Consider the following 26,753-nt stretch of genomic DNA (forward strand, 5'->3'; position numbering starts at 1 on the left):
TTTTTGAATAAGTTATGAAAGGATTTAAAATTTTCAAATACTTCATGTTTGTACCTAAGAAAGTAGATCTATGTGTATCGAGAATAATCATCAACAAAGATTATATAATAAGCATATCTACATTTAGATACAATTGGCGTCATACCCCATACATCTGAATGCATTAATTCAAGTGGTTTAGTAGCAAAAAAAGTTCTCTCTTAAAAGGGAATGACATTCATTTTTCCAAGGATACAATCAATGTAATCAAATTTTTTCATTACAAAATTTTCTCAAATTAAGTATATTGAACATTTTAGATATGCTAGGATGACCTAGCCTTTGATGCCACAAAAAAATATCCAAGTCATGAATTATTATAACAAAAAGTATTTTTGAGAATTATCAAGTGAATGATTATTTCAAATATTTGGGATCCATCATTCAAAAGTATGGAGAAATTGATGGAGATGTAAATCATAGGATAAAGGTTGGGTGGATGAAATGGAAAAGTGCTACTGGAGTGCTGTGCGATCGTAGAATGCCATTGCGGTTGAAGGGAAAGTTTTATAGGACGACTATTAGACCCGCTTTACTATATGGTACGGAATGTTGGGCTGCCAAGAGACATCATATTCAAAAAATGAGTGTAGCTGAGATGCGGATGCTTAGATGGATGTGTGGAAATACAATAAAAGATAAGATTCGGAACGAAGAGATACGTAAGAAGGTAGGTGTTGCACCCATTGAAAATAAGATGCGAGAGAATCGTTTACGGTGGTTTGGACATATTCGGCGAAGGCCTAATGATGCTCCAGTTAGAAGGTTGGAGAAATGGGAAAATATATTAGTTAAAAGAGGTCGGGGTAGGCCTAGGAAGACTTGGATGGAGATGATAGGAAAGGATATGAATGCTTTGAACCTCACCGAGGACATGGCGTTGGATAGAAATGATTGGAGGAAAAGGATTCATGTGGAAGACCCAAAATGAATTCCTTTTTTGGTTCATATCGCTGACCCCAATTGTTTTGGGATGAAGGCGTAGTTGTTGTTGTATCAAGTGATCCATATAGTAGAGATCTCCTTCTCTGTGGCCTTCCCCAATCTGCATCTGCACCAAACATTGGTCCAATGAAAATGATACTCTACAACCATAATTGGCTATTTGAGAAATGAAAATAAGATTTAAATTGGGTTTTGGGACAAATGTAATTTTTTGTATAGAAAAATTTGAAGAATTTTTAAAATCACCAATCCCTTTTATATCAAGAGAAGAGCCATGAGTGGTAAAAACATTAGATCTACTTGAATTATTTCTACATTTGGAAATTAGTTGATTATGAGGGATCATATGGAAAGAAACATCAGAGTCCAAGAGCCAAGAAATTTTACCTGGAAGAGAAGAAGAAGATAAAACGACACCCGTGATGAAAGGTGATGAATATTTGAGAAGCAGTTGTAGAGCCTCAACCAATTGGGATAACTGTAATGCCCCCAAATCCCTAACTTGTAATCTTTTAGGAAAAATTTAGATGCTTTGCAATCAATTCTTTTTCAGAGTTTAAAATGGCAGTTCAGCGAAAAAATAGTGTTTGAAATAACAAGTCAACAGATCTTGAGCACATTACAGGCAAACTTTCCTTTACATAATAGATTTGTATCTCCGTATAAGCATTGAAACCACATAGATTCAAAACAAGGTTTTTGATAATTAAAGTTTATACAAAAGAGGAATTTCAAAAGAAAACCCTTATGCAGAATTACAAAATGTGGTCGGGAACGAAACATCAGAGAAAGTGTGAAATCTTGAGATCATCACATCATCGCGTCATTGCTTGTCGTAATGACCTAATCATCACCTATACCCCATAAAATAGGTCAGACTTATAAAAATCTTGTAGGTGCATAGATATCAAAATTCAAAACAAGACTAACATATATGTTGTTCCTTTCGTGATATGCAGTTCAAAATAAGCAAAATAAACATGATAATCTTGTTTTGATAATTACCTGTCTTAAAGGTATGCACAGGAAAAACATAAAAACAACTGAGACTGGGTTTGTTATTTCATGCATTTTAATACCCGGGACTGTTAAAATATATGTACCTATATATATATATACCCGACTAGGGGTATTTCTGTAATTTTGCCCAACAGGGGCATTTAAGTCTTTTTCATGATTTCCTTCTTTTTTTCCTTTTATTATTTTTATTTTCCTTTTTAATCTTATTGTACATGCATTAAATGCAAGTTGCATTGGGGGTCCCAACCAAGAGTCGTTGGACCCCCAACGACTCCTTGTTGCCCCCCCCCCCCCCAATGCTCACTCCTCACTTTTCTCGCAGTCACTCCCTCACTCTCTTGTCTATAAATAAAGGGGTAGACCCCTTTGCATTGTAAGGCTTCTTGAAGCCCATTTCTTGCTTTTTTAACATTTTTATGTTTGCAAGTCATTGTTGGCTTTTGTGTATGTCCATTATGGATTTGTTCTTTGCATTCTATGTGTGAATGTCCATTTTAGAACATTGTATTTATTTTCACATATTTCATTACATGGTATCTGAGCAAGGTTTATGCTCTTGATTTTTGCTATAACTAGTTGATTAGTTATAGTTTGCATATTGTATTTCTCTTTCTTGGTTTGTCATCCTTTCTTGAGCTCTAATGGAAGGAGAACAAAAGATCGATCTCTCCTTCAAACTTAATGGTACCAACTATATGATGTGGGTCGCCGCAGATGTAGATATTGTAGGCTGCAAATGGGTATATAGCATTAAATATAACTTGGATGGGTCGATTGAACGGTACAAAGCCCGGTTGGTTGCAAAAGGCTATACTCAGACTTATGGTGTTGACTTTTTTGAAACTTTTTCCCCAGCTGCTCGTCTTGGCACTATTCGTCTTGTTCTTTCTGTTGTTGTGCACCATGGATGACCCCTGTTTCAGTTGGATGTCAAGAATGCCTTTTTGTATGGGGATTTGCATGAAACTGTCTACATGTAACAACCCCCAGACTTCGAGGTTCAGGGGGAGTGTCAGAAGGTGTGCAAGTTGAAGAAGGCTATTTATGGCCTGAAGCAGAGCCCTCGGGCATGGTTTCACAAATTATTTGAGGTAATGTCGAGTTTTGGATTTGTCAGGTCAGCTTCAGATCACTCCTTGTTTATCAAGAAAACCAGTACTGGAATTGTTGTTATGGTGGTATATGTCGATGACATCATATTAACAGGGAGCAGTGCCCAAGATATTTCTGCAACAAAAGATCATCTTCAGAAACACTTTGTTACTGAAGATCTTGGTCACCTTCGATATTTTCTGGGTATCGAGGTTGCAAGAAACAAAGAGGGCTTAGTGTTGTCTCAAAGAAAGTATGTGTTGGACTTATTAAAAGAGACTGGAATGCTAGGAGCTAAGCCAGCTAACATTCCAATGGATCCCAAAACTCACATGTTCGATGAGAAGTCTGACTATGTGGATAGTGTCAGCTTTAGATCCTTGGTGGGTAAGTTGTTATATGTGATTGTTACTAGACCTAACATTTCATTAGCCGTGAGTAAAATCAGTCAGTTCATGGACAAACCTACAAAAGTTCACTGGGATGCAGCTATGATGGTTCTTCGGTACTTAAAGTCATCTCCTAGTAAAGGTTTGTTGTTTAAACAAAATCCCTCCTTGGACGTTGTTGCTTACTCTGACGCAGATTATGCGGGGTATGTTGAAGATAGAAAGTCAATATCTGGATTTTGTGTGTTTGTGGGAGGAAATCTTGTTACCTGGAGGAGTAAGAAACAAACCGTTATAGCCAGGTCGAGTGTTGAATCTGAATACCGAGCGATGGCCCAGACCGTAACTGAGATTATGTGGGTAAAATCAGTTTTGACTGAGCTTCAGGAGAAAGTATCCCTACCTATGTTGATGATGTGTGACAATAGGGCTGCTACATATATTGCCAACAACCCAGTGTTTCATGAAAGGACTAAACATATTGAAGTTGACTGTCACTATGTTCGCGACTTGGTTCAGACTGGGTATATCTGTACCGATCATGTATCTTCCGAAGATCAAGTAGCTGATGTTTTTACCAAAGCCCTGGCGAGGCCGAGTTTCTCTCAGTGTTGTGACAAACTGAGCATGATTGATATCTATGCTCCAGCTTGAGGGAGAGTGTTGAGACATGCCTATAAGGGCATTTTGGGTTTGCGTATTATTATATATTGTGTGAGGGGTATTTTGTAATTTGGTGCTCACGTGTAATCTCTATTTAAGTAGAGATTAAACCCTAATATCATGATGAGACTCTCTCTCTCTCTCTCTCTCTCTCTCTCCCTGTGTGCTCCATTAAAGTTGTAACAGTTATCAATGCAAAGTTGAGGTTGGAAGATGGAACTCTTCTCGAAGATCTCACTCCCTACAGCCAACTCGTTGGGTCTCTGACATACTTGTCCATCACTTGGCCAGACATAGCTCATACAGTTCGCTCAGTCAGTCAGTTTCAACATGCACCTACAACCGTGCACATGAGTGCAATCTTAAGAATCATCAGATACATTAAAAATACTATAACTAAGGGAGTTTTTCTTTCCTCTTCTTCATCACTTGATTTAATTGCTTATATTGATGCTGATTGGGGAGGAAATCCCAATGATAGAGTCTCAACTATTGGTTTCTGTATATTCTTAGGTGACTGATTTCTTGGAGATGAAAGAAGCAACAAAAAGTATCGTTGTCCTCAACGGAAGCGGAATATCGTGCAATGGCTACTACAACCATGGAGTTTGTGTGGCTTAGAAGTCTCCTCAGTGATATGGGCATAATCATCTCTACACCTTCGAAGATGTGTTGTGACAATAAAAGTGTCATTTACATCGCAAGCAATCACACCTTCCATGAGCGTACTAAACATATTGAGATGGACTGCCACTATGTTCGTGATGAATATCTAAGAGGGACTATAGCCTTGCCATATGTTACATCTGAATACCAGTTGGCAGACTTCTTCACCAAAGCTTTTGTTGCTCCTCGTTTTATGTTCCTTCTCAACAAGCTTTCGGTCATGTCCCCATAAAGCTTGAGGGAGGGTATTAAAATATATGTACTCATATATATATATTATACAATCATACCTAACCAGGGGTATTTCTGTAATTCTGCCCAATAGGGGCATTTCAATCTTTTTCATGATTTCCTTCTTTTTCTTTTTTTCCTTTTATTATTTTTATTTTTCTTTTTAATCTTATTGTACATGCATTAAATGCATGTTGCATTGGGGGACCCAACCAAGAGTCATTGGACCCCCAACGGTCATATTTGTGACTATTGGGGGCCCAACGACTCCTTGTTGGCCCCCCCAATGCTCACTCCTTCTCACTTTTCTCCCACTCTCTCCCTCACTCTCTTGTCTATAAATAAAGGGGTAGACCCCTTTGCATTGTTAGGCTTCTTGAAGCCCATTTATTGCTTTTATAACATTTTTATGTTTGCAAGTCATTGTTGGCTTTTATGTATGTCCATTGTGGATTTGATCTTTACATTCTATGTGTGAATGTCCATTTTAGGACATTGTATTTATTTCTACATATTTCATTACACAGACAACTAGCTGAGTCCACTCCTAAGGGGATGACCAATAACCGAGAGAGAATTTCCCAGAGGCCACTTTTTCAAGGGGATGCATCTAAACTTTTGCAGAAGTCATTGGAACCTACCACCTAGGATAATTTTTTGGTAGCCCAGCCCCCAAACTCTGATGACTGGAGACACTGAGTCATTGCTACTCGAAGAGCGTAATTGTTAACAACCTGTCTATCAAAGTTTTTGTATCATCCTATCCTCTCTCTTGATGAAACCAAAGAGACAAATGGGTATGTTAGGTTCTATTTTAACTGACGACCCATTCTACATGCTCTGGTCTTTCAAACCAAATCTAGCATCTTGCCTGTGAAGGCAATCATCACCATTTATGTGATTTTCCTTTAATCATCGTGCATTTTCACGCTATAAGGTTACCATAAACCTTCCGTCCAATCATCGTAGTACTAACATAAGCATATCTGATAGTACCGCTACGATGAGAGGGATATTGGTTTCTTGAAAAGAAACCCCAACTTTTATTTAGAAATTTCAATGTTTCGTACTTTAGACCAGAGAATATTCGGGTCATTTCGGATACCAAAGAGAAGGACCAGACGTATGTACCACCTAGGGCTACATAGTCAAAGCCTTTCGGTTACGCAGGTTTGAGGGAAAAACTCAATTGCGAAAATGCAAACGCCAAATACTTGTTTTGCTTTTTGAGACAATGAATAAAACGAGCTTGCAATTTCACAGGTGAAATCCTTTTAAAAAATAAAGACTTGGCGAGGATGCACAAATCTACATCTTTAAATACACGCGTAATCTGAAGTAGGCAGGAGTACGCATACCTTATAAGGTTATATATATATATATATATATATATATATATATATATATATATATATATATATATATATATATGTATATATATAATACATATATAGTAAAGCATAAGCTTGTGCACATTGCAGCGCAACGACAAAGTAAGTGACATAAAGCAAGACCCGATGTGCAAAACCGTACATCGAGCTAAATAAATTGCGTAAGCAATACACGATGTACGTAACCGTACATCGGCTAAATAAATTGTATAAACAATGCACGATGTACGAAGTTGTACATGGGCTAAATAAATTGTGTAAGCAATGCACGATATATGAAACCGTACATCAGCTAAATAAATTGCATAAGCAGGAGCTGGTGTACATTATAACATAGCGGCAAAGTAAATGACATAATTTTAAATAGACAAAAATACGCAAAACCACGTCCTTGAGTTAAAAGCATATATATATATATATATATATATATATATATATATATATATATATATATATATATATATATATATATATATATATATATATATATATATATATATATATATGTGTGTGTGTGTGTGTGTGTGTGTGTATATACACGTATAAGTTAGAAGTATTTTGTCATTTGTCTTTGTATGCAACTTTTCCCTACCTTGGAGATGGTCAGACTCGCTGACGATTTCGATAGCAAGTTTTTAAGGGCTCATGCCTTGGTAAGTGTGTTGTGTCCATTATGCCGGCATGGAGCACTAAAAATATTATGTTGCGTTGCATAAAGGCTGGTATTAAAGCCTTATAGTGATGATGATTGCATTACAGGGGTCAAACCCAAACTCAGTTTGAGTTGACCGGACCAATTCGGGCTCAGTACAAGAGGCGGAGGGGGTAAAGCTCGACTGAGCCAAGTTCAGTTTGCTAACTGAGCCAGCTTGATCTAAAAGCGAAGACTGAGATGAGCTTGGTTCTAGCTGAGCTTAGCCCAACTGGCTAAGTGACCAATGAGAGGGGGTGGGCTCGGTGGTCAGGCCGAGCCCGACCTAGTCCCAACTTTGCGACAAGACCAAGCCTTGCTCGGTCCTTCGGCAAAGGGAGGGGGCTGACAGGGGGCTACAAGGGAGCTACAGGGGACTCGACACCCCCTATCGACTGTCCCTGTAAAGTAGCAGCAGCCTATGGTTGCTGCTGAAAAAAGAGAAGAGGGTGTTGGGCACCCTCTGTCCTAGCAGGCGGAGCCAGAGCCACCATTGCAGGTGGCTCTGGTCAATCTTTAACGCTAAGAGAAAAGAAAAGGGGAGGGTGCTCGACACCCTTTCTTTAGGCCAACAGGGACGGTGAAGGGCGAAAAGGCGGCACCCAAGTGGTGCCGCCACCTCAAAAAGGGGAGCAGCGACACCCAAGTGGTGCCACTGCTTCTGGCAAGGTGGCGGCACTATCGAGAAGGAGAGGGAAGAGAGAGAGAGAGCAGCACCCTCCTACTGGCAACTGAGAGAGGTAAGAGAGAGAGGCAGTGTACCTGAGGGGGGAAGCAGGGCCTCCGTGCGCCGACGAGAGGGAGAAGATGAGGGGGGGGGGGGAGGGGGGGTAGAGGTGAGAGGGTCAGGGTTCGAGCAAAGTCGAGAGAGAGGGGAGGGGGGTTTTCTCGTTTCGAAAAAAGAACCTCCCCCTGGAGGTTTAAGTAGCCCACGAGGAGGCGGGGGGGGGTCTGTGACCCAGATATGGGTTGGATCTAGATCCAACCTACATCCAAATCCTTATTTAAAAAAAAAAAAAGCACGAGTATTACAATAACGGAATGGTTCCAACAGATTTGGAATCTCCATTGGTCACATTCTTATCCTCATATGATGCATCTATGCCCAGTGCTCTTCACTCATTTTTTCCTTTAAATCCGAGGCAATAAGGCTTAATGTGGCCCAATTTTCCACAATTATGACAAATAATCTTCTTCCTTCCTTCGTCATTATGTGCTAAGACTAATGGGTCTTTGAACTGCCAACACATTATCTTTAAGCTACTTGGGTTCCGTCATGGTCTTTAACCTAGTTTCTTTCATACATACTTCGACCAAAACTTCATGAAGAGGTGGAGACTCATCTTTCTCACGATGAGTGATAGTGACCCTTGCATGTTCAAAATTGGGTCTAAGGCCTCGCATAAATTGAAAAAAAAATCTTCTAAGATTTGTTTTTTTTTCTTAGAGGAGCATATCATTGGGTGTGTCCCAAATAGGCTCTAACTTGATTTGATCCCAAAGCCTTTTTAAAGCTCCGTAATATTATCACACACTTTTGTCACATTTCGTACATTTATAAATTTTATTTTGTATTTTCCATTTATGAGTTGCATCTTTTTTAGTGTAGGTATGCTTGATAAAAGTCTAAGCTTCATCCACTCTCTCAAACTCTAAAATGTTCTCACATGGTTTCTCACACATGCTCGCCATGAAAAGAGAGAACTTTAGCATGACCTACTTCCCATGCTTTATAGGCATTCTTGTATTCTAAGAGAGCCTTATCTCTCTCTTTTCCTTTAAGAGTCTCCTCTTTAGTCATACCATCATCTCCCAACAACTTTAGTAAGAACAGGTTGAGGTTTCGGAGTAGAACCATCAACCAAGTGCCATAGCTCCTTACTACAAATTTTTTTACCACGGTGGCCTACATGTTGTAGTTGGTCCCATCAAATTTGATGAGAATAACAGTTATAACTTCCTTGTCGGCTATGAAAGTAAAGAAAAAGATAGAGAGAAAGGAGGGAGAGGAAGAAAAGATTGAATAAAGTAGATAGCACACTTACTGAAGCAACGAACCGGCGCTCATCCGTCTTCAAATACAAATTTTAATAGGAGAGAACCAAGGCTCTGATACCATGTAATGAAATACAAAAACACAAGTAGATGCCTCTTATAGGCTTACGAGAACACAAGAGCACAAATGACCACTTATCGGTCAATACAAAAGCATATACAAATGGGCCACTTATGGGCTTGAATCATAAGTAAAAATTAAAGAATATTATTGCCAAATAATGCTTGAGAAAGCATAATTCAAGAAGGGGATTACTCCCATTTATATAGAGAAGAGTGGCATCAAGAGCCATTGAGAACCACCCCAACGACTATAAATATAGACGTTGGGGTGATCCCAATGGCTCTACATGCTAAGGACTATTATGTCCTTAGCTGAAAAATAAAAGACAAAAATAAGAAAAAAATAGAAAAGTACTAAAGTGCCCCCAATGAGCACAGCCTATTACACAATGTGCCCCTAATGGGTATTACCTATTACAAGTACAAGAAAAGAAAAAAAATATATATATATACATATACATATTTATATGTATATGTATACAGCCATATACCTATATATGTACAATTTAACATGTTTTTCTTCAGGTGCTCAATCTTCTTTTGACATCTGAAACTTATGTTTTAGAAACAATCACCCAGAGAAATTCAGCCTATAGATTATAGATTAAGCTTCTACATGCAAACATGGGAAAAGATGAATATCAAGGAGTCATAATACATTCATGACGGATCATAAAACATTTAATTCTACTAATCCTTTTGATAAAGAATGCCTTTAATGTTAGGATGCTTCCTATGCAAAGATCTTGTATGAATCTGTATTATCATCAGTATTCATGTTTCACTGAAAGTTAAAAAGGAGAAATGTTATCTCGCCAAGACATTAACCTTACACACCAGTTGCAGTCTCTCTCTCTCTCTCTCTCTCTCTCTCTCTCTCTCTCTCTCTCTCTCTCTCTCTCTCTCTCTCTACACACACACACACATTATCCTAGGCAAAGAGAAGATCGCTGCTTCTCCAAGGTAATGTAAGAAAGAAAATCCTTAAAATAAAAGAATGGTAATTACCTCTGATATTGCAGATGAAAGAGATGACCAGTAAACAGCTTGTTTCAGATACTGTGATTGACCGAGCCAGTCCATTGAACTAATTCTAACAGTTCCTCTAAAATGTGCAGATTTAATTGTGCCAATCCATGCTTGCTCATCAGACTGGAATTTCCCAAATGAGAGCTGCAGCAGACAAGTACAAAATATGAGGCAGTCTAATAGAACATGCAAGTGATGACTGAAGAACTGGAAGGGATGTTGTGCATATACAAGCTGCGCCAATGACACTTTATGCAAGAAACAGTTGCAATGATTATCTTGTATAATCTCAAAAGGTTAAAGGAATTCAATTTAATAAAACTCTAGCAAATTTATCACTGAAATCTGTTTGTATTTCCATAACAAATATTAGAGATATAATGCAGAAAAATTGACACCTATTAAGTACAGGACATTTAAGTATACAGCGGCAAGTTAAAATGGCATGCAATAAACATACATAGGTATTATCGTGAATTCACATTTCTTGCTCTAATATACATGGCATGCCATCATTCCCAGAGTAGATAATTTCCTTGTCTCTCTTCTTTCTCCCTTCTAATGCAGGGCATGAATCTTGACACAAGGATTTGATATGGTATCGAAGATAAGGCTAGAGGCAAGTCACTAGTCAAGCTTAAAGCTCCTAATATCACCATACCTCCTCTATCTTCTTCTTTTATTTTCTCCTATTCCTTTTTTTTTCTTCTTTTCTCTTCAATTCTCCATTTTTTTCCTTTATTTATTTTATTTCCTTCTTTTGATCCTTTATTTTTGTTTTACATCTTATCACAATCAGATTTGGGATCAGTTCTAATGTCCTCCATCACGTATGAAAATCCATCTTGTTTATTTACTTTCAGAAAAAGAAAGTATCAATCTCTTTCACAGATTGTAAAACTGACCTGAAATTCCAGATCAGGCCAATCAGTTTCTGTCAACAAAGGCACCATATGGTTGAATTTGTTAAAATGTAAACTGCAATATATATATATATATATTATTTAATATTATTATATTTTCTTTTATTATTTTCTTTTTCTATTTTTTCTATTTTCTTTTTTAGCATCTAGTTCAATAGAAACTAGATATTTTGATCCAGTCAAGTTCCTGTTGGAACTTGACTGTGCAAGTAGCTGTTGGAATGTAGTCCAACAGCTATAATAAATGTTGTTGGACTATAGTCCAACAGCTATAATAAATGCTGTTGGACTATAGTCCAACAGCTATAATAATAAATGTTGTTGGACTGTAGTCCAACAGCTATATTAAGAGACGTTGGAATCCAACGTCTCTTTTTGGAGAGCTCAAAATGAGCTCTCCTCTCTCTCCCATTGTTTTGTATTTATAGGGGTGAACCCCTTCAATGTAAATAACCATGCTTCTTAAGCATTTTGTTCATGAATAAAGTATTATTTATTTTTCAAGTGTTCTTCCCTTTATACCCTTTCAAGGGTCATGCTTGTAGTGTCTCCAATAGACACTTGTTTGTGAGTTATTTGTGCATTTGTTGAAGACCACCATTTCATTACATGGTATCAAAGCTACGAAATCCTTAGATCTTGAAGTGCTTCCGCCTCGATTTCCGTGCCACATTTACAAAAGGTGTTTCATCACCTTGTTCTTGGCTCAAGAAGATTTGTTTGAAGAAAGGCGAACTTGTGCTACAAAAAAAAATTTGGTTTTGTATCCTCTCTTATTCCTTTGTCTACTCTTTTTCTTTTCTTTTTATTTTTCTCTCTCTCTCTCTCCTCCTATTTATTCCTCTCTTACCCTTGTAAAAGATGGATGACAATGATAAGATCACCATCATTCCTATGAAGCTAAATGATACTAACTATGTAATGTGGGCTTCGATTATGAAGCACCACATTTGGGGAAAAGGTTTATGGGGTATAGTGGATGGTTCCGATTTGGAACCTAAACTATCTCTTACCAAGAAAGAGGGTGATAAAGAGGTTCCTCTAACGGAAGAAGAGAAGAGTAAGGCGTTAGCCACTTATGAAAAGAAATGGAAAGAATGGAGGATAGGACATGCAAAAATTATGTCATGGCTCATCAATAGCATAGACATTAAAAAATGCTCTAGTCTAGCTAAGTTTGAGCATGCCGATAAGGCTTGGGAATACCTCAAAAACATGTATTCCCTTAAAGATATTGCACATGTATGCAATTTACAAGATAAAGTTCGGACAATGACTCAAAAAGATAAAACTATTCGAGAATATTATAATGAGTTGTCCGAACTTTGGGAAGAGTTGGCTCTTCTTGAGCCCAAATGGCATTGTGCCGAAGACATCGAGCTTCGTCAAAAGCAACTCGATATGGAACATTTCTATCAATTTGTGAATGGTCTAAGGCCGGAGTTTGAATCCACCAAATCGGCCCTTTTACATCGTGGAAAAATTCCTTCTATTGTTGATACTATAGAAGAGCTCACTATGGAGGAAAATAGACTTAGAAAAAGTACTCCAAAAGTTGATGATGACTCCGTTTTAGCTGTATCTAGACCGGGGAATCATACTCGTACTTACAAGCCGCCTCATTTTGGAAGGCAAAACGGCGACTTTGATAAAAAAAAAAGTTATTTGTCATTATTGTCATGAACCGGGGCACTATAGGCCTCAATGTCCAAAGTTAAAAAGAAGAGAAGAAAAAAGAGTTGCATCTGTTGAATCTGAGTCAAAAGATCAAGATGCACCTGTGTCTATGGCTCAACTGATGGAAATCCTTCAACCTCTTCTCAAAGGGGTATCCTCCTCAACCGAAGCCTCAACTGGAGCGGCAGTTGCATCTTTCTCCGGTCCAGGTAACTTTCCTTGGCTTTTAGATTCTGGTGCTTCTTTTCATATGACCCCAAATGTTAATAGTCTATCCGAATGTCTTAAAAATGACTCAAGTGTGTCAAAGGTTTTTACAGCCGATGGCACATCTCTCGAAGTAAAAGGAATAGGATGTTTTGAAAATCTTCAAAAATCCAAAAGATTTTTTATCCCAGAAGTTAGATATATCCCTAAACTTAATTTGAATCTCTTATCTGTCTCGCAAATATCTGATTATGGATGTAATATCTCCTTCTCTTCTCATGGTTGCTGGGTACAGGATCGCCAGTCAAGGAAGCTGATTGGGGAAGGCCATAGAGAAGGAGGACTTTATTACATGGACTTTTTGGAATTACCCAAGAATGCATTTTGTTATAATATTCAGAAATTAGAATTGGATTTATGGCACAAAAGGCTTGGCCATCCTCATATGTCTAAAATTCAATATTTTCCAAGTTTGGAAAAATTTTGTAATTCTGAAAATTTTTCTTGTAAAGACTGCATTCTTGGCAAAATGAAAAGGTTACCATTTTGTAAACACCCCAAATTTTCCACATCCATTCTCAAACAATCCTCCTCAGGCAGTGCCAACCCTGTTAGGTCAATGTAGGAGTCAAACCCCGAGTCAGTTTCAGAAAATCACCATTTTACCCATTTTCATTAGGAAAATTACCATTTTACCCCTAGGTCATCCCAGACCCCAGTCAGTCGGAGTCAACCAAGCTCATTGGTCAGTTCAGGACAGTTAAAATATCAGTCATCTCAAGCTCATCTGAGCTCACAATGAACAGACCATTTTCATTTCTGACCATTCCTGCCAAAATGGGATCATTTCTTCAAAAATGAGCTCATTTCTCACTCGAATCCAAGCCAATTGTCTCCAAGTCAGTCATTCTCAGTCAGTCATGTTTCCCAGAGTCTAACTTGAGCTCACCAGAAGTTCAAACACTCCAGTTTCAGTACAAAACCATTTCCAAGTGTCTAGGAGCCCATTTTGGTCCATTTTAGCTCTTCTAGCTGAAATTGAGCCAAGTTTAGTCAGTTGAGCTAGTGTTTGAGCCTCGATTTTAGTTCACCTCAGTATTAATGACCTTTGTTTCAGCTCAAGTTCATAATTCACTTCACTCCAGTGATCATTCCGTACCATTTCTCTAAAAATGGCAGCTTTTCTTGAAAATTCAGTCGAAAAGGTCAGTTGAGTCAGTGCCTAGTCAGTTCATTTGAGTTCTGAAACTCTAAAACTCAGCTCAATCTAGCTCATCTCAGTTCAATCCAGCTCGAACTTCAATTTTCAGTGTCACTCTGACCCAGTAGAGTCCCGAAAACCATTTCTTGAGCTATTTTGCAAATTTTATCAATTTTAATGCTTTTTAAACTGGTACAAGTGTCAATCGGGGTGTGACATCCAAAATTCTTTATTCAAGGTTAGCATTTCGCATAACATTTCATGTCATTTCTCATCATTTCATATAATTTCTCAGCATTTCATAACATTTCATCACATTTCATTTCATTTTCGAAGTCCAGAACTCCAGTTTTATAAATTTCAATCCAGATCGAGTTTTAAAAGCTTTCAGAAATCAATTTCAAACCCCGGGTTTCCAAAATTAACATTTTTACCCTCGGGAGTCTAAATTTGGAAATATTTTCTCACGAGAAATAATCAGGATTTATTTCAAACTCAAATTTTTGAATTCTACACTGAATTTGCTTCGCAACGAGCTATTAAACTTCAAAATCCGAGCTCGTTTCAAAAACTGCCAAAAATAGCTCGTTTCGTCTAGAAACTTTCTGAAAAGACTATTTTACCCCTCTAATCGTCAAAATGAATTTTAGAATCAAAATTTGGACCCGCTCTGAGATGGCCCATTCATTTACAATTCTCTTTTATTAAAAAAAAAAAAATAATTGTGTTTCTTTTCAATTTTCTTTTTATTTTTTTGTGTATTTTTATTATTATTTTATTTTATTTTGTGAGGTGGGACCCACAAGGTGGTCACCCAAACCTCCAGCCTCCTCTCCTTTCCCTTTCCTCCTTCCTTTCTTTCCTTCTTTCTTTCTTTTCTTTCTTTCTTCTTCCTTTTTCTTTTCTTTCTTTCTTTCTTTCTTTATTTCCTCCTTTCTTTCCTCTCTCTCCACTCACGTATGGTTCTTCCAGCCCCCTCTTCTTTTTCTTTCCTTTTCCTTCTTCCCCTCTTCTTTCCTTTTCCTTCCCTTCCTTCTTTCCCCTTTCTTCCTTACTCCCTTTCCATTTCTTCCAAAGCAAAAGGGCTGCAGCCATTGACGTAGAGTCATTCATCAAAGCCATCTAATATTATTAGAAACTTAGGGTTTAGATTATTAAAACCTAAGTTATCAAAAACAAAAGAGAAAAAACAAAAAAAAAGAACTACGGCGGCCTCCCCATCTCTCTCTCTCTCTCTCTCTCTCTCTCTCTCTCTCTTTTGAGTTGCAGCCTCCATGGCTGCATTTTCAAGCTTTCTTCAGCCGCTCCCTCTTGCATCTCTTTGAAGTCCAACATCTTCAAATCTCACAGCACCACCAAGGAGCTTCTCTCTCCAGCCAAGGCAGCAACATCTCCAGCTCTTCAACACCATCAACCACCTTCAACCTACGGTTCCAGCAGGCTTTGGAGTAGCGTCTACCCCTTTGAAGCCTCCATTGTTGCAGCTCTTCTTGCTGCATCTCCATCCAGCCAACAGTCACCAGCAACTTCTTTCTTCGTGACAGCCACTGCAGCCACCACATAAGACACCAGCCATGGCTCCTCCTCCACGCCTAGCCGGTTCAAGCCACCATCTGCTTCAACAAACAGCTGCAGCCTCCACCTTGCTTCAGCCGGTCTCCACTTGGAAGCATCACCTTCAAGCTCCCAGCCAACAGCCACACCTCCCTCACGCCTGGCAGCAGCTGCTCCACATCCAAGCCATCCCCATCTTCCAGCCCTCTCTCAAGGTAAAGTGTTGCTTTACCCTTTGGCTTTCATTTTTTTTTTTTTAAGATATTTATCACATGGTTTATTTAAACACAACGTGAGATCAGACCAAAGCTGGTTTCATATTGTTGAAAACTCTCATTTAATCTCTCTCTCTATATATATATATATACATATATATATATAGATAAATACAAAACTTGTGCTTTATGTGTAGGCTAAAAAATGAAAAGATCCGTCCACTCAATGGATCGAATCTCTCATTTTGGAGAGCCAATATTAAATTGATCATATCCTCCTCGATTTAGGTTTTAGTTTTATGATTCATGTCATCTTATGTTTGCATGCACTTAGATTAATTCGTTTTGCTAGTTATTTCGTTTCATATATGAACCATGCTTTACTTAGTTTAAAATTTGTAAAATTTTAGTTTTTAGACAAAGTCCATACAGCAATTTATGTGATTTTATGCATTTAAAAATTTTGTAAATTTTAGAGTAGTTAGGTTTACATGTCTTTGTTGTACTGTCAAAACTTTGATTCAATTCGGGTTTCGGAACCTTTCTAAACCAACCAAACTCTAAATCGGGTTTTCTGTCATCCAAAAATTTCAATTCCTGCTTTAGCAGACAAAAACCTTCGGATTCACCCTTATGTGGGATTCGAATCATTCTATAAAAATCACAGTGGATTCAAGATTGAATCTACTAATGATCTGGAAATTTTGAGCTTTTTCCAGTAAGTTTTGACCTTTGTCAAAAATCGGATTTCCCAGACCCCTGGGAAAATTTTGATTTTCCTGTGTCAGGGTACAGACATATCCTAATACATCGAGTCTGTTCAATCTATAGCCTGTCTGCAAAAACTTTCAACATGAAAGTTGTTCCTAACATGATTTCCTGTCATTTCCCAAAATTTGGGAAGTTTTGGATCTGTTTCATTATTTTTCCCGGATTTTCTCTTTCTGTCTAACAGATTCCAATGTCCAGAAATTCCAGAGATTTAGGTCTCTGATAATAGTGTGGCCTTTTCCAAACCGTAACCCGAATCCTAACAGTGTCAAAATATCAAATCTTCCTCTGTTTGTCAGGGACATTTTCCCACAATTTCAGCCATTTTCCCATCGGTCTGCTATTTTTCCCATATTTTCTACCAAAACCTATCTGTTTCCTTCATTTACTAGAGTCGCCGGATTCCGATCCGACTTGCCGGAGTGGTACAGCTCCGACCATAGGTCAAAACCAGAAAGTGTCAAAGGAACAAATCCTTGTCTTACTGTACTCTGTCATCCCATAAAATTTGGGAAATTTTTATGGAAGTTTGATATCCTAAATCTCCTTTAGAATCAATATTTTAGGCAAAAATCATAAAATTTAGGGTTTTTATTTGAATTTTCATATTTAAAAGTACAAAAAAAATAGATTTTCGAGCTCCATTATGTTTCTAGGGTTATTTTAGGTGTCCATGCCAAATTTGGTTTAATTCCAAGTTCATTTGCTCCATGTGTTAGTTTATCTTTAAATTCAGAAGCGAAAATCAAGCGAAAATCAGGTTAAATTCGATATTTTATGATATTTTCGCCATTTTAGGGTTTTTATCATGTACATAAGCATGTAGAATCATATTAGGGTTAATTTTAATCTCCTTTGCATTTCATATTTTTCAATTTTGCAAAATTTATTTCAGAAAACCCTGGTTTCAAGGCCATAGTCTTGTTATTGGGGCTATTTTGGTCATTTTGACCTAAATTTCGAAATTTCAATTTCTAATTCTCCCAAAATTTCATGCATATCATCATATTTCATCATATTATGTTTGATTTATTTCATTTTATTTTCAAATTTCCAAAATTTACAAAAATTCTTTCAGAAAACCCTGATTTCAAGGTCATCAGGGGTATTTTGGTCATTTTGACCCCAATTTCGAATTTTCAAGTTTATTTTCGAAATTTATTCATTATTCATCATGTTTATATCAAAGGGGGTATGATTTTGGGTTTATATCTGAATAATATCCGATAATTTCCCATATTTTCGGATAAATTCAGAAAAACCTACATTTTTGTGCTAACCTTGTTTTCTAGTTTTGCAGGAATATTCAAGAAGAAGATTTTATTTTCTTATTTTATTTCAATTCAATGTAACATCAAATGTAATAATTTGGAATAAGAGTTACATTTCTGCTTAGAATAGGGCTGCATTGCATATAGTTTAATTTATGCAAATTTTAATATGTGATGTATGATTCATGCATATTTGTTTCAAATTCACTATGGTTTACACGAATGGCACGTGCACAAGCTTTTATGGAGTTTATAAACTCGGTGGGATTCGTATTTATGGCCATAGTCAGAATACGAAGAAAACCAAGATTTATGATCTTCGTATTAGCCACATTCAGCCTACACACTTAGGCTAACTTCAAAATGCACTGCATTTTTCAAAGTTTTAAAAGGATTTCCCAATTCCTCAATGAAATTCCCTTTTCAAATTCATATTCATTCATTCATATCATTCAAATTGCATTATTTCAAACTCATTTTCCAATTTCAATTTCAGAAAATTCAATTTTCTCAAGAATTTCCAAGTCTTTCTCAGGATCTGATTTTCTCAAAATCCTAAGTTTTCAAATGACATTTCAAAGCATTTCCCAAGTTCAAATCAAGATTTTCCTATGTTTTCAAATTCTCAAATTTCAAAATCCCAAGTTTTTAGAAATTTATTTTCTCATATTTTCCAGTTTTCTTGAGAATTCATTTTCCATTTCAAAAGTCATTTTCCAATAAATTTCTTGATTTTCTCAGAATTCTCAAATCTATTTTCTCAGAAAAGCAATTCCAAATTTCAAAATCGATTTTCTAAAGTTCAAATTTTCCTGAGAAATCACTTTCCAATGCAAATTTCTGATTTCCAATAAAATTCAATGATTTTCCCAGGAATTCCATTTTCAAGCATTTTCCAGTCCTTTTCTAAATGCATTTCAATTTTCCAAAGCAAACATCATATTTTCTCAAACTTGCATTATTTTCAAAATTCCATAGCACAAGCCTGATTCTCTGTGCATTCTAGGAAAAATAGAGCATAATTTAGATATTTGAGTCAAGTTAAAGCACGTAATTGATCCTTGGTTCAATTACCCCTGGTAAAGGCGTCAGGAACGGTTGAACCTCGTACCGACAGGCGGATCCCATTCCATGGAATTTTCCCGCAAATTTTCAAAACGGAGGCGAGTAAATTTTCAAAACTTTGGTCGAGTTTGACTCGCGAAATTCTTTTCTCTCTCGCAAGGGAGGGGAAAAATTTTGCGATGATAACAGGTTTGGCGACCGTGATGGGACCTGTCTTCGCCTGATCAATTATTTGCTTTAACTTAGCTCAATTATCAAAATTAGGCTCTATGGAATGTCAGCTTTTAATTTCTGATATCATGTGAACCTAGGAGCCTAGACTTGAACCCAGCTGACATGGATTGCATATAGACTAGGCATGGTTTGGTAGGACCATATTGAGGAGAATTATGCATGCTCACATAGACTTAGGTCTGAAATACAACACTCCTCAATCTAGGACTTGTATGAAAACAATGTTTGCTTCTTCAAAAGTTTTCAAAATTCTATCTCTTTAGGACTTAGAGCCCTCTGTTTGCCTGCATGTGATCATATTTCAAAAACCACCCCACCTATGTCTACCCGGTCTTCACGTTGCTGGGCTCTCTTCTAGAACCATAGTTCGGGACAGAGCCTCACAACTGGGCCACTTATTTGGGCTAACGCCCCCCTGCCACGTACCAAGGGCCATAGTCCAACGTATATCGGCAGGCGCTCAAGGATGTTGGGAAAACACAAGCCTAGTACCGGAGATGAATTTTTATGCCACGTACATCGAACCTCGGTTCGAGTATATCGGCATAGCATGATTGGACACAGTTGATCTGAGCCTAGAGTCAGGATTAGGGTCCTAAAGCTCTTTCAAAATTGATGCATTTAGAGTCAGCTTCTTAGGGAATGCTGTATGTGCATAATTGTTTGTAATTGAATGTATGATAGTTACTTTCGCCTTATTTTTTTCATATTTTTTTTTCAATTTTTCCAAAATACCGAACAATTTTCCAAAATACCTCATTTTCCATCTTTTGTGAAATATCTCCTTTTTCTCAAAAACCCTGGATGATTTTTCTAAATTATCCACCTTTTCTTCAAAACTCCAGGAGATTTTCCATTCTTTCGTTCCTCTGGACTTCGAATTTCCAGCTTTCATTTTATCCTGCCTGCAATTTTCAAAATTCTTGTATTTTTCCAAAGTCTAATTCCAGTCTTCTTGTCCCTAAGTCCAATGGCATCTAGTCAGCTCGATTCTGTTTTTTCTGAGGGTCACATCTCCTACGAGGTGCGACAAAGTCTTCCTGAGCATCGATCTCTTAGCACCGGACCCTTCTTCCCCCGGTGGTACTATGTCTGGTTCAAAAATTTCTCTCGTATGTTTCCGGACCACTTGAGCGATTGTGGGTTGGAATTGGCATCTGCAGTGGGAAAGTTGACAGTCAACGGCAATCTGATTCATGCACTGGCAGAGCGGTGGAATCCGCGCACTTGCACATTCTGGTTCCCGTGAGGCGAGATGACACTACTGATGAATGAATTTTCAGAGATTATGGGACTGCCTGAGCCAGCCGGTCAACCTGGAGATCCGTTAGAGCAGCAGTTTCTGATCAATGTCAAGGGTCTGGACCCCAAAGATGTCGTAGCTCGCATGACAGGGCGCAAGTCTTGGCCGCTGATTGAAGAAAATGGGAATGAGTACGTGAGTCTGATCGAGATCTACCGACAGTATGGAGAATTCGCAGAAGTCAGCTCGTTGTCCAGGACAGCTCGAGAGAGAATTCAACATGCGATGGTTTTGTGTACTGTGGGACTTACTTTCTTTCCGAATGGACAAAATTATGTGGATGTCAGAATAGTTCAACTTTTGAGAAGATGGGGAAGTCGACAGACCAGCCGTCTCTCGATAGCCATGGCCGCGCTTGCTTTTCTATACAGAGGACTGACCCGCTTCACACTTGGAGAGTCCATCCTAGTCGAGGGATGTACCTATGCTTTTCAGTCTTGGTTCCTTCAGCATGTACCGACCAGAGCTAGTTCATTCAGATACAACGGCAAGGAGCTCCTTCCAGTTGCGCGGTACCGATTCCTGATCGACTATCTGCAGGAAGAAGAAGTGGTGTGAGACTATTTTGATCGAGAATTATCACCTCCCAGATACACCTATACATATGGCAAGAGATTCAAGCTACTTGGCCCATTTTCCTGTACCTACTACTATCCAGAGTGATGCATCAGACAATTCTCTCAGAGACAAAAGCGCGTAGAAGCTCGGCTACTATCAGGGGTTATGCCAAAGTTTGACCTTACATCAGCACAATGGTCTGAAACATACCATTCTGCCATATATGGCTGGGATTCTTTCATTATTCTCACTCTCTTCCTTGGTCCTCGTGTCTCTATTGATCGTTAAGAGTGGTGACAGACTGTCTATATACTCCCTCTTTCTCAAGTCCACTATTGATGCAATCATATTTTTCCTTCAATAAAGAAAAAAAAATCCTTCAATTTTCATTCTATCATGGTTTGATAACCTCGCCTAGGTGACAAGGCATATTTGCAGTTGTTCGTTCTCCTTGTAAAGAATGACAACATAATTGTCGTGACTCCAGCGGCGACCCAATCCCTAGTAATGGGATGTTCTTTCAATTATCTATCAAATTCTCATCAAATATTTTTACTATATTCATTTCTATCTTGAATCTTCATCATCGAAATTTAATCATCCATTCTACAAAGAGCATCAGTATTCCCAAGTGGTTCAGATCAGATCAAGCAAGAAGACACCACTGTATCAGGGCATCAGTGATTTTAGAAGCAGGCAAGAAGAAATGGATTCTCCAAGATCTGCCAGAAGACAGAGTTTGAATGATAGGGATGGCATTGATTCTACTACATATCAGATGTTCAAGAAAATGATGATTAGGATGATGTCTGAGCAAGCTAAGGACTGTTTCAGAAAGGCTCCCATAAAAAAGAAGACATCTGTCTCCTTCTCTTAGAATATCACTGGTAAGAGTAACGAGCGATTTGGCATGTGTCTGCCCGATATTTTATTATTGCCGACGTCCTCTATCATCATGGATTCAGTTCTAAATATTTCAGATGCCTAGACGAAGATGAAGCCAAAGAAGTTGTCCAGGAGGTACACGAAGGCATTTGCAGTAGACTCATCGGCTACCAAACTCTTATCAAGCAAATCATCCGGGCATGATCTTATTGGAAGACTATGCAGCAAGATTGCTACCAGTTTGTGAAGAAGTGTGCTCTATGCCAGATACATGCACCTTCTATTCATGCGCCAGCAACATATTTGCGAATCGCCATCTCTCCATGGCTATTTTCTATGTGGGCCTTTGATGTTGTGGGCCCCATCACTCATGCTTCAAACAGCTACAAATATTTTCTTGCCGCAACAGAATATTTCACTAAATGGGTCGAAGCTATCACTTTGCGTATAATAGAAGGTCGACACATGGTCTTATTCATCCACAAGAATATTGTTGTTTCGGCATACCGCACGATATCGTGTCAGACAATGAGAGTCATTTCAAGAATAAGAGAATGAGGACATTTGACTTAAAGTTCAGAATTCAGCATCGTTTCTCCGCTCCGTATTATCCTCAAAGGAATGGTCAGGCAGAGGCCACCAATAAGATTCTGATTCGAATCTTGGAGCGAACCTTGGAAACAGGCCATAATTGGCATGAGAAGATCCATGATGCATTATGGGCATACAGAATCACCATTTGTACTCCAACTAATGCTACTTCGTCAGAACTTGTCTACGGAACTGAAGTAGTACTGCCTCTACATGTTCATAAACATGCCTTGAAGTTCGCATCACTGCTGAAGTTATCGCTTGATCAGTATTAGCAGCAGCGACTGGTACAACTTGATTTGCTCAATAAAAGAAGACTCAGAGCAGTAGAGCATGCTCAATCATATCGTCAGAGGATAGCCAGGCAATATGCAAAATTTGTCATTCAAAGGAAATTCTGAGTCAATGATCTAGTGATCAGATCAACGACCTATCTCAAGCACCGCCCGGGTGGCAAATGGTCATCGAATTGGGAAGGGCCCTATATTGTCGAGGAAGCATTACCTCACAATTCATATATGTTCATCAATGCCGATGGTGTGGAATTATCAGACCCCATCAATGCTCAACATTTGAAAATTTTCTATACTTAAATCCTCTATTCCATCCTTTGTAATTCCTCAATATATTTTCCTCAATAATGGTCAAATCCTTCTTTCCCAGTTACACTGGGGCATTATTTTAAAATTTGTCTTCAAAACATTATGTATGCAGGCAGGATCAAACAAATCTCTCATTTTGCATACATGTGCATTCATTTACATCATTTTGCATACATTTGCATTCATTTACATTTACATGCATTCATTTGCATCCATTTACATTCATTTGCATCAAATTCACTTCCCCTTCAGGTTAAGGGATAAACCTGAGTTTCCCTTTTAGGTTAAGGGATAAACCTGAACTTCCCCTTCAGGTTAAGGGATAAACCTGAACTCCCCCTTCAGGTTAAGGGATAAATCCTGAGACCCCGACAGTTGTCCAAGTCGTCGTGAGGGTGAAGACTGAAAATCTTCTATCAAAATCAATTAGTAAATTCTCAAAAATCCAGTGTTCGTGCTGGAAAGATTTTCAAAATCCAGGGTTCGTGCTGGTAAAAATTTTCTAAATCCAGTGTTTGTGCTGGTAAATTTTCAAAAATCCAGTGTTCGTGCTGGTAAGATTTTCAAAATCCAAGGTTCGTGCTGGTAAATTCTTCTAAATCCAGTGCTCGTATTGGTAATCTCTCAAAATCCAGTGCTCGTATTGGTAATCTCCCAAAATCCAGCGTTCGTACTGGTAATCTTTCAAAACGTAATGCTTGTACTGGTACGTTTTCAAAATCCAGTGCTCGTACTGGTACCCTTTAAAAATCTAACACTCGTGTTGGTGTCTTGCCCATTGGTCGCGTTATTCGATCTCTTAGGTGCAGTCTTCACGATGACCTTTCATCAGAATTCAAGTTCAATATTAATTATGTCAATTTCGACCTTCGAGTCATCCAATTTCTATCCCCGTTCAGGATAAGGGGATAATCCTGAAACCGTTCATAGAAGCAATCCAAGTCTATATAATAGTCCTCGTTCTTCATTGAACTGATAGTGTTCCAAGTGAACTGATAGTCGTTCTTCATTGAACTGATAATATTCCAAGCGAACTGATAGTCGTTCTTCATCGAACTGATAGTGTTCTAAGCGAACTGATAGTCGTTCTTCATTGAACTGATAGTGTTCCAAGTGAACTGATAGTCGTTCTTCATTGAACTGATAGTGTTCCAAATGAACCAATGTCGTTCGTAGGCTGAATACCTATCGAACCAATGTCGTTCCTAGTGAACCAATGTCGTTCTCAATTGAACCAATGTTGTTTGTAGGCTGAATACCTATCGAACCCATGTCGTTCCTAGTGAACCAATGTCGTTCTTAATTGAACCAATGTCGTTCGTAGGCTGAATACCTATCGAACCCATGCCGTTCCTAGTGAACCAATGTCGTTCTCAATTGAACCAATGTTGTTCGTAGGCTGAATACCTATCGAACCCATGTTGTTCCTAGTGAACCAATGTCGTTCTTAATTGAACCAATGTCGTTCGTAGGCTGAATACCTATCGAACCCATGTCGTTCCTAGTGAACCAATGTCGTTCTTAATTGAACCAATGTCGTTCGTAGGCTGAATACCTATCGAACCCATGTCGTTCCTAGTGAACCAATGTCGTTCTCAATTGAACCAATGTTGTTCGTAGGCTGAATACCTATCGAACCCATGTCGTTCCTAGTGAACCAATGTCGTTCTCAATTGAACCAATGTTGTTCGTAGGCTGAATACCTATCGAACCCATGTTGTTCCTAGTGAACCAATGTTGTTCTTAATTGAACCAATGTCGTTCGTAGGCTGAATACCTATCGAACCCATGTCGTTCCTAGTGAACCAATGTCGTTCTCAATTGAACCAATGTTGTTCGTAGGCTGAATACCTATCGAACCCATGTTGTTCCTAGTGAACCAATGTCGTTCTCAATTGAACCAATGTCGTTCTTAGGCTGAATCCCTATCGAACCCATGTCGTTCCTAGTGAACCAATGTCGTTCTCAATTGAACCAATGTCGTTCTTAGGCTGAATCCCTATTGAACCCAGGTCGAACCCCTGCGAAACCAATGCCGTTCTCAATAGAACCAATGTCGTTCTTAGGAGGAATCCCTATAGAACCCATGTCATTCTCAGTAAACCAATTCACAATTTTGACCTTTTTAGCCAATCAATTTCCAATTTCCAATTTCCAATTTCCAATTTCCAATTTCCAATTTCCAATTTCTAATTTCCAATTTCCAATTTCCAATTATCAATTTCCAATTTCCAATTTCCAATTTCCAATTTCCAATTTCCAATTTCCAATTTCAAATATCAAATTTCAAAATTCCAATTTCCAAAATTTGACCCTTTTGGTCATCCAATACCAATTCCAATAAATTTCTCTTGCGAGAGACCCTTTTTATAGGGAGAGTTCGAGGGAGCTCGTTCTTTTCGCATGCTATCCTTTGTTCACCTAGCCCCTTTTCAGGGAGAGTTTGAAGGGACTCGTGTCTATGTGAACCGTTTGCAAAACAAATTTCCAATTCCATACAAGGAACCCTTAATTCAGGGAGAGCTTCGACGGAAGCTCGCTTTCCTTATGACCGCAATTTCAAACTAGGCCATTTCATCATGAAGGACCCTCTTCTCAGGGAGAGTGTGATGGACTCGTTCCTTCATGACCAATTCACCGACCTCATCATTACCGGCCCCCTTTCCATAAGAGAAGCCTAATGTTAGGAAGTTTTGACGAAAGCTTAATTTCTCTTCGAAAGTTCGTTTTGCAAACACCTCCTCTTCAGGGAAGAGAGGAGTAATTCCTATTTCCAATTTCTGAATCTTCTCCTTTGGGGAAAGGAGAAGAATTTTTTTTGTCATGGGTGCGTTGCGTTGTGCTTCAGATGCTCGCTCTCACCGAGGATTTCAAGAACATTTTGCCAATTTGTCATTAAATATTTGTTGATTTCAAAATTTTTACTGTACAAAAACATTACCTCAGAATACCTTCAGTATTATCTCTGAAAGGTGAAAGCTTTCGTGAAAAAGGATTCAAAATTCAAATTCTTTCTATTAGCCGACCAAAAGGATGAAGAATAAATCCTCGATATGGCCAGCAAAGGAAATTCAATGTTGTTGCAAAGCCATAAGTGATCGGTATTGATCGCAGTCAATGGCACATTTTTAAAGATCATTCTTGGAAAATAAAGCAGTCAAAATATCCTGGGTGATACAGAAAAATCCATTCAATCCCTATATCTCCTCAATCACCTAAAACTGCAATTAAATATCTGCAAAAGGGATCTCTCAACTGTCGTCAAGATGAAGGCGAATTAGGCGAGTAGACCCCCGGGGCCAAAGAAGATTTGAATCATCTCCAAGATGACGGAGTTTGTGACGGATCCTTCCAGGGAAAGTTCAGAGCACCGTCAAGATGAAGGCGACTGCGATGAGCCTCCCGACAAACCCTAAAGGATA

At 38.3% G+C, this 26,753-nt stretch overlaps 1 protein-coding gene across 2 annotated transcripts in view; it reads right to left on the reverse strand.

The window, feature by feature from the left end:
• Positions 1-26,753, reverse strand: part of LOC149842166 (uncharacterized) — a 65,384-nt gene that overhangs the window by 18,011 nt on the left and 20,620 nt on the right. For both annotated transcript variants that reach the window (XM_089998964.1, XM_089998963.1), the window contains exon 6: positions 10,254-10,418. In XM_089998964.1, the coding sequence (XP_089855090.1) occupies positions 10,254-10,418 (165 nt within the window). The remainder of the gene's footprint in view (positions 1-10,253; positions 10,419-26,753) is intronic.

This window comes from Nuphar pumila, chromosome 3 (assembly GCF_984573655.1).
Source record: "Nuphar pumila chromosome 3, dmNupPumi1.hap1.1, whole genome shotgun sequence".
Lineage (NCBI taxonomy): Eukaryota > Viridiplantae > Streptophyta > Magnoliopsida > Nymphaeales > Nymphaeaceae > Nuphar > Nuphar pumila.